The 9,237-nt window shown below is 36.0% G+C and overlaps 1 protein-coding gene across 1 annotated transcript in view; it reads right to left on the reverse strand.

The window, feature by feature from the left end:
- Positions 1-8,872, reverse strand: part of ZFAT (zinc finger and AT hook domain containing) — a gene marked incomplete at its 3' end in the record, with an annotated part of 37,863 nt that extends 28,991 nt beyond the window's left edge. Inside the window, exons 1-2 of the mRNA XM_008938770.1 lie at positions 8,716-8,872; positions 2,020-2,280 (exon numbers count right to left, since the gene is read on the reverse strand). Of these exons, the coding sequence (XP_008937018.1) occupies positions 2,020-2,280; positions 8,716-8,869 (415 nt within the window). The remainder of the gene's footprint in view (positions 1-2,019; positions 2,281-8,715) is intronic.
- Between the last annotated feature and the right edge of the window lie 365 nt (positions 8,873-9,237).

Below are 9,237 nucleotides of genomic sequence, written 5' to 3' on the forward strand. Positions count from 1 at the left end.
CCAGATTCAGATCAGTAGCCAAACCCACTCATCTGGTTTAACCAAATAAAAACAGAGATGGGTGTACACACAGCTCTCACCTAAATTACAGCAACTCTCTTGTGCAAATAGATCCTCCGTGATAAAAAAAAATATATTTACTAAGCACTGAAATTTTTCAGTGCTGTTCAAAGATTTAACACACTTTTTTCGTGCTGTTTTAGTGAATGGGCCCACAAGGTGAATCAATTGTTATGCACCAAAGGATGAAATTGGATGCACAGAGGATGTCAGTAACCTGTAAGACTTTGTGAGTCCCGAAAGTGGCAGAACTCTCAGTGAGACACTCATCTCCAGGGGATCAATGTGGATCACTAATCACAGAAGCAAAGAAGAGCAGAGCAACACATACTGCAGCTCCAATATAGTTTTATAGTGATTTATTCATTGTAATTTTAAATGTCCAATATAAGGATTTCAACACTTCCCTTGTGGATCTACAAGGAACAGCAAAACATTTTATCACTTGGAAACTTTTCTTAATATTTCAACTTCAGCTCAAAACCTATCTTAGGTCTCTCTCAATAAAGGATATCACACAGAATATCAATATATATCTTTTCAGTATTTATATGGTTAGCATATTTTAGCAGTAGCTAAAACATTAGTGTGCTATCAACATTATTTTGGTCACAAATCTAAACACTGCATCATATGAGCTGCTACAAAGAAAATTAACTCCATCCCAGCCAGACCCAGTGCAAAGTGAAAACATATTTGATTATTAATCAGATGGCTATACAATGCTAAATTTTGGAAGAAATTAAAAACATGAGAAAGTAATAAAAAAAATTCTACAGAAAAATTCCAGAAGCATCAAAACTGATAAAGGTAACTTCAAGTTGGAAAGAAATGGTTAAAAAAGGTGGGGGGGGAACCAGCCCATATGCATTAGTTAAGTAAAAAACTGAAAGAGAAGAACTTGCAGTCAAAGCATCTTATGTGTTTTAGCCACTTGTTCTGAACTACGGTGTCTGAAATCTGAGAGAAAATATTGTAACTCTGGAAGGTTCAGTGACCCTCCATAAAATTCTCAATCTAGAGTCTAAGAACTTCAGCAATAGAAAAATCTATCACATTACAAGTTTCACTACTCCCCATATACACCAAACTAAGTGTGATTTCAAGAAGTTTCTGTCTCGGGGACAGTTTACTCTAGAAAATGATGGTATCAACCACATCTGCTGAAGTAACTGAAGTATATTCTGAAAATTATATGCACAAAAGCCACACAGAGAGTACCTGCTGTAATCCATGCAGTACAACGTGCTAAGACAGCTACACCACTATCTGTGTATGATACATTTAGATTCAACACCATTTGACAACAATGAAGCTACAGAAAGATCTTTCAGTAATCAGTAACTGGTGACAGAATAACCCACAATTAGAACAGATTAAGGCACTCACAAACTACATTTCTAAACTGCCATTACAGAGAGTGCTCTATTTAACACTTGCAGTGGAGCCTACAAGCAATTCCACTAACCCTGTGTCACTCCACAGACTCTCCTGAAGTACTGACTTGATCTTTGCTGAGTATAATCAAAGCTCAGAAAACCCAGGGCATCACCACACACATGGAGACAGGGGCTAGTCTGGAACAGACGCCCACGTACAGTGGCAATAAATGCAAATCAGTACTGCAATAAACATTTCAACCTTTTGGAAAAAAAAAAAAAAGGCAGACAGGAGCTAGTCTGGAACAGACTCCCACCTACAGTGGCAATAAATGCAAATCATTACTGCAATAAACATTTCGACCTTTTGGAAAAAAAAAAAAAAAGTAAAATAAAATACCATGTCTCACTTGCTTCCCCTTTTTGCTTCAAGCTGTTTTTTGTTTTAAAAGAAACAGACAATTCCATTCCATTTGAAATTAATACTGGGGATTATGAGTTGTTACCAGCAGGTCACAGGATGGAACCACACTGTTTCACAACATGCTTCACCAATTTTTTTTTTTTGTACTTTTCTTACCTCCATCTCCTTCTTCCTCTCCTTCATTTAAAACATTAATGCAGATGTGTTTCCTCAGCTGACGTGTGTTGGAGAACTTCCGATTGCATTTCCTACATTCCAAGCTGCCTGGGGAGACTTCAGACAGTTCTGGTGCTTCTTCTGTCCCAGGTGGAGTTTCTTCACTTGGAACAGAGTTATTTTCTGCCACATCTTCATCCACACAAAACTTCTTAGTAGACCCTTTTGGTCTGCCCCTTTTCCTCTTCACTACTAGAGCCTCTAGAAAAGAAAGTTAAAGTTGAAAAGAAACCCCAATTAAATTCCACAGCCAATTAGCTAATACCCATCTGATCTTCAAAAAATAGGAATATTAAGTGAAGTCTGAGAGCCTCTATCCCTAATGCATAAAAAATATATAGCTTCACACAAACTTATTTCTAAGCAGTGGTGTTCACTGGCATCTCTGCTAGCTGCAAAGGAATCACATAGTTTAATACAATGAAACTAATCAGTCTGTGTATTTCTTGTTACTCTCAGAGGTTGCTTGCTTGGTTTCCTACTTCTTTATACTGGGTTTCTTGAGGAATTATCCAAATGTTATTGTGTAGATTTTAGTTATTTACTTTGAACTTGCACTTCTGCAGAAAACTGCCAGTTCAAGCAGCAAAGCGTGGTAGTATTTAAATGATTTTTTTGAGTCTGAGCAAATATTTGGTGAAGTATCATATCTACTCTGCATTGAAGGAAAAAAGTAGTGTGGATCCAAAAGAGCTTCCCTGTTGGTGTATGGAGAAACAGGACAGAATCAGGCTTCTTCCAGGCTTTTAGGATTCATTTTATCTAATGTTAGCCATTTGAGCTCTCAAATTAGTTAATATTTGTCTTCTGTATTGAAGGAACAGAGAAATTACTCTTCAGAGTGCAGTTTAGATCACATAAGGCCTGAATTATCTCTGGATCCCAGGATGACTAATATTATAGTTTAAGAACCTTCAGTTCCGTGCAGTCAATTCCAGCTGTGGGAATTAAATGGTAAAAGAGCTCAATATGGTCATTGCTATTGGGGGGGGAAGGCAGTATAATGTGCATTAAAATGTGCTAAGTGAGACAGAACAGGTATGAAGCACCTGTCATACCATCAGCTCTGTAATATCAGAGACAGACAAAGGACTGGCACATACAAAAATTTCATCAAGAACTCTGCTTCTAATGCTCAGCTATGAGCAAGCAAATTTCAATCCTGTGCATGCTTCAGCTTATGGCAGTCACAGCAAAATGTCCCTTAACATGCTTTTACACACAAATATTTCCAAATCTTGAGATTGTGCAAAGAAAAAATAAAATTATTTTCCTCAGAATTTCATACTTTTACTGTTGGTTGGTTTTTTTTTGTGTGTTTGTTTTTTTTTTTCCTTGTTTGTTTCTGTTGTGGTTGTTGGGTTTTGTTTGTTGTTGCTGTTGTTGTTTCTTCATGGTTTGGTTTTTTTATTTTAATTGTTTTTTTTATTATGGTTGGGTTTTTTTTGCACAGCACACATGGGAGAAGTAAGAAACATGTCTTCTGTGTATATGAGTGAAATGCCCAGTAATTAAGCAACTGCTGCAGTTCCAAAGGCTTGAAAGTATCTTGGAATTATTCAAGCTAAAAGAGACTGACAGCACTACACAAACTGTGCCTCTTATGAGAAACTTAAATTTCTCCTGCTCCTATTCCAGAAACTTTCACTAAAACCAGTGTATATCATGAATAAGAGCTGTCTACAGCTTTATATCAAGTATTCATCAAGCCAATGACCTCCCTTCTGCCTGATAAATTGAGAGTGACAATGCAGAAGTCTGAAAAATCATGAAATGAGAGAATACTAAAAATCCAAACAAACCCCAACTGATTTTCAAGTACATATGCCAAAAGATCTTATTAAATTGGTTGACTTAGAGCACATGGAAAAATAAATTACCTCAAGGAATATCAAGCAAAGATGATGCAAGAGAAGAGGAAGTGGTGGCAGCATCTTATTTAAAATCTGTTCCATATTTCCCTTATATCAGACAAAAACCCACACAGAGAGACTATAGTTTTGAGTTAACCATGTAATTAATACCAAGGGGAAAAGAAAGCAGTCTGTCTTTTTACGGGAGTGACTGAGTACCTGTCCCCTTAAATATAAGGCAACAAACCCACTGAACACCTCATTCTGAAAAGGCAAAAAGCAACCTTTTCACAGAAATTTTTGCAGCCCTCCATCAGCAGCGTTCCAGATTTCTGTGCTAGTGCACTCCAGTGAAAGCAGTTTCATCAGTTATCAGCCAGAAAGAAAGGGGTGATTCCAGTGCTCTCACAACTTCTCTTTGCTATCATTCACGTTCTTTCCATATCCATCAACCATCAGTATTTGGTGCCTTGAGTTAAAGTAATTAACTTTCAATTAAAACAAGCAAACAAACAATGTTTACTTTTATGTCAACTTGTCACAGTTTGCCAATGAGTCAAACATAATATGAGGAATACAGATGTGGATACTGCTCAGGTTACTATAAAATAATTAAATCCCAGGATCTGAAGAGTGAATGCAACCACCACATTCTCTGTGTATGATATTCTCTTTGGTCTTTTCCAAGGCAATCAGCAGATTACTCAACAAAAAGGAATGAAGCAGGAGCAGGTAAAAGAAGTATGCTGCTTCTTGACTGTTTTAATGTAAACTTACTGAAGAACAGAACAGCACTTTCACATTAAGACAGAAACTGAAACAAATTCTTGTATGCAAGTAGAAATGTGAAAACTGCTCCTTTAGAAGGTTGGTGGTAGATCCTCTTCCTTAAAAAAAAAAAAAAAAAAAAAAAAAAAACAACAGAACAAAACTCAAGGTACTCTGAGTTAGCAATGAAATAATTAAATTTTTAATGATGCACATAACCATAAATACCAGCTGTGTCTCTCTCCACCCAGCGTGCCACCAGCCTGCCATTCACTCTGCACTAACTCAGTTCAAAGCACCACCTGAGATTAACAATACAAAGTAATTAATGGCAACTGTTAAAAATAAAGTAGTATATTAAATAAATTAAAAAAAACCCCAACACACATTTCAAGGATGCTTAGTCAAAAGTAAGAATTTTAAATTGGTCTTTAAAAGACTTTAGAAGTAAAATCCTAATCCCCCAAGAACTTAGTTGTTCCTGGGGGTTTTACACTCCTCACAGCCTCACTGAAACCTATCTTTATGTTGGCTGGTATTGGATGAGCAATGGCAATATTCAGAGTAGACATTCTGTGCTATGTTATATAATTATAAACTCAAAGACATAAAAAAGGCACTTCAAAAACTGAGTAACAAAAACTCTGTGTCTGTTTTTATACTGTTCCTTTATGGAAATTATTCACACAAGCTTCTCCAACTCAGTCTATTTAATAATCAATTGTGTCAAAAATATTCAGAACATGAGTAACACAGAACATATTAATTTATGAGGCCTCCATGTTATTATACAGTAGAATTATACGTAATTAAACCCTTGCAGTTTAGCTAAGCAATATACATACATCTATATAAATATCTCAATCAGATGTTACTGAGGTCTGTTATTATTCCCATTAATCACTTGTCTGGAATTCTGCTACATAAAAATAGAGGTCCACAACCAGACCTTCAGAGATAACTTTTTTAAAATTTATTTTTTAAATAAACAAAGTTGAATAAAGGAAATATAAATTCAAAATAACAGTAACTTCACTGCTGATTATTTTTAACTCTTCATAGACTAAATTGAAACCCATGTAGATCCTGCCACTAGCGCTGTGGATTCCACCAGGCTAAATAATCTGGAGCACAGTGTTTGCCTCAAAACCAAGCTTTACCAAAACTGATTCAATAAAGGACAATACCCTTAAGGGGCAGCATTTCCCAAACTTACTTATTATGTACAGGAAAATACAATAAATGGTAAGGAAAATAGACTCCAAGTATATAATAGATTCTTCTCCTCTGGTTTTCTACCCCGCGTGTAGTTAAAGTTACACACATACAAAATATATTCAATAAACCACTTTTTGTCATAGTGCTGCTTGAGTTTACACCAGTTTTAAGTGATCTTTTAAGAAAATTATGATACCCAGACTGTAAATTTCTTCAAGGTTTCATAATCAACAGAGCACATATCCCATGAAGCAGACAGAGCCTAAAACAATGATCTATCAGGGAATATCATGAAAAGATGAAGCCAGGGCCTAAAATCATTGCTAACCTGACTAAGTCAAAGCAAAACAAAGCAGAGAGTTTTGAGAAGCACTTTAAAGGAGATGGAGAACACTGAAAAGTTACAAAAGGAAACCCTTTGTAAAAGTGGAGTATGAGTGACTACAGCCAACCCCTAAATACCTGTAGCTTCCCCAAGATGTCCCACTCCAGCAGTGGACAGAATGTGACCTATGTCTGATTTGTGTAACAGCAACATCTGCTTGGTACCGTTGACTCCACTTGATGAAAGAATTCTAACACATCCTACCAAAATACTTAGGAGAAATCAGCTCTAAATAGATCATGACTTAACAATGGGAAAGTAGCATGACTAAATACAATTCAGCAGGGAGCACTGCCAATAAAATAACATTAGGGAAATAAACACATCTTACTTGCCTAGCGTTCTACTTGTTCACAGTACTTATAAAATCATTAATTAATTACTCAGGCTGAACAAAGAGCTCTATTAACAACTGGGCTTTCACTCGTCTACACCAGTTCTGGAGTAGCTACAGTGTTTACCAGTAGTTGGAAGAGAAACTCTGCTTTCAGAGGACAAAAAGATGCTCCTCTATCAGTCAATAGGTATGGACAGGAAGTTGCAGTTTGTCAGGCTGTCATTTATCAATCATGTCTCCTTTCAGTGGCAATAGTGAATTACTACAAAGGAGAGCCCACTGAGAAAAAATTGCCCGTTATGTATTTTTAAGTTTCATCTGCTGCAGATTTCATAACAGGAGGGAAAAAATTGATGCCTTGAAAGAACTCTCCAAATTCCTATATTCAGCTGTGAAATACCCTATTTTTTTAAACAGAACACAGGAAATAACAGGACTCCATTCAGAACAGACTACCCTCTTTTCCAATCAATCTGTGCGATGGGAAAGAAGAAATATTACATTATGTCTAGAGTGTGAGTTGAAATCTATGTGAAAGTGATTTACCTTGACATTCTCACTGATGGCAGATGGCAAAGAGCTGGGCTACATAGTCTGAAAAAGGTGGCACCATATGATCATAGCAGATGATGAAAAGTATTCACCAAGAACAAAGAAAAAGGTAGCTTATGAATATGTAACTTAACATATGAATGTTATGCTATGTTTACATAATTAGATCTGCAAAGTAGTTTCCTTAAATGCTGCATATGTCTAATTTCTGTTGGTTCAGATCATAATGGTAATTACACACGATTCTCAGAGATGTACAGTGCTTGCTTAACAACATACAATACAGAAAGTACAGACAATCTCTGACACAAATGCAAAAAGAAGTTTACAGAAGACCCTTTTTACTAAAGGAAATAAAAACACATTACAAAGTACCAGTCTCACTGTGCTCAGAAATAAAATTTAATGAAGAGATAACAGGAAACAAAGATTTAAGAAAGGAAAATGCATTCTGCAGGCCTGAGACATTCATTCTGTAAAATTAAAATTAAAATGACATTTTGAAATTTGATGTGGATTTTATATTTATTAATCTTTTTCTGAGGCACCATTAATTTTAGGCATTATGTGAAACAACCTGGTGCAATTCTTGCACACCAACCATCTGAAGAGATAGCAGCTAGAGTGGAATACTACATGACCATTACTAGTAATATCACCTTATGTGCATGAAGTTAATGTAACTGCTGAATTACTGCTGGCAAATAAATGAATAAATATCACATGCATATGTTAATGATTAAAAAATTCTTTTAAGCATGACATTAAGTGAGGTTTTATTCGTAAGCATATAGTTTCTAAAATCCAGAAATCACAATGATTAGGAAAGCCTAGGAGCTGTATTAAGGAAGAGGTTTGCCAACAGTATAAATCCATTGCTCAGTAGGGGTCTAAAAGAAGATATAATTATGAAGTCTGAATTATTTTCAACTCATTGCTAATATTACAAAGGACTGAAATTATATTCAGTTAAAAATGGAATGAATGTAATTTCTTCCACTGCAGAGTAAAATTGTTCTGTACAACTAATTCAAGCTTTGACTATCAGATTGCTTTATCTCCTAGTGCCAATATCAAAGCACAGTTATAAACTATGAATCATGCCCCTGCCTTTTTGGAACAGAACTATTGACCTTATCTGCATCACAACAAACAAGTTAGACACCTCAAAAGCACATCACCATTCCTAAGCCTCAAAACAGACCCCCATGCACGGCGTCCTGGTTGGCTTCCACTGCTATGACACAGATTACAGCTGTAGGAGGCAGACTTTGCTACACCTGACATTCCAAATTAAGGGGCTAATGTTGTCATCCCATATCCCATGCCCAGTTTATCCACATCTGTCCTCTGATCTGTTCTGCACTGAATGAAATTCAGGATGGCAGTTGTACAGTGACCATGGTAAAAACAAGCTACAAAGACCATTCTATACACAATGCAGAATCACCACAACACAGGTCTTGTTGAAAAAAAATAATAATTACTTTGAAAATTACATTTCTCTCAATTTATTAATTTACCTTCTCCATCTTTGTTTATGTTTGTGGGTACTGTTAGAGGCTGGAGTGGAATAATGATGTCATCCACATTGGTCCCTTCTTCTGTATGCTTCTCAGAGACGTGAGACAATAGTTCAGACTGGTTTGGTGAAAATAAGTTACAAAGCTTACACATGAAGATGGAATTGATCCCTGAAAAATAAGTATAAAACCAAGGAGTTAGTATTTCCAAATTGAAGGTGTTTGTTTATATCACCACTAGTTATTGAGATTTTGGTTCAGTTAACACAGAAATTATCAGTTAATTTAATATACTGAACAGACAGTAATGAGCTGAAACGAAAAATATTATACTCTTAAATGAAGACACTCATAATAAATCCCAAAATTAATTAAATTAAGAAATGGTTCGACTCCTACCCAGATCCTCTCAGGGCAAAAAAATTTCTTCTGCCCCAAATCTTAGAAATTTTCTAACAGGGCCCAAAGGAAAGCAAGATGGATTAAGACCTTTTTTCCCTTCCAGTCTCAGGCAACGTTACA

Source organism: Merops nubicus, unplaced genomic scaffold (assembly GCF_000691845.1).
Source record: "Merops nubicus isolate BGI_N331 unplaced genomic scaffold, ASM69184v1 scaffold15614, whole genome shotgun sequence".
In the NCBI taxonomy this organism is placed as follows: Eukaryota; Metazoa; Chordata; class Aves; order Coraciiformes; family Meropidae; genus Merops; species Merops nubicus.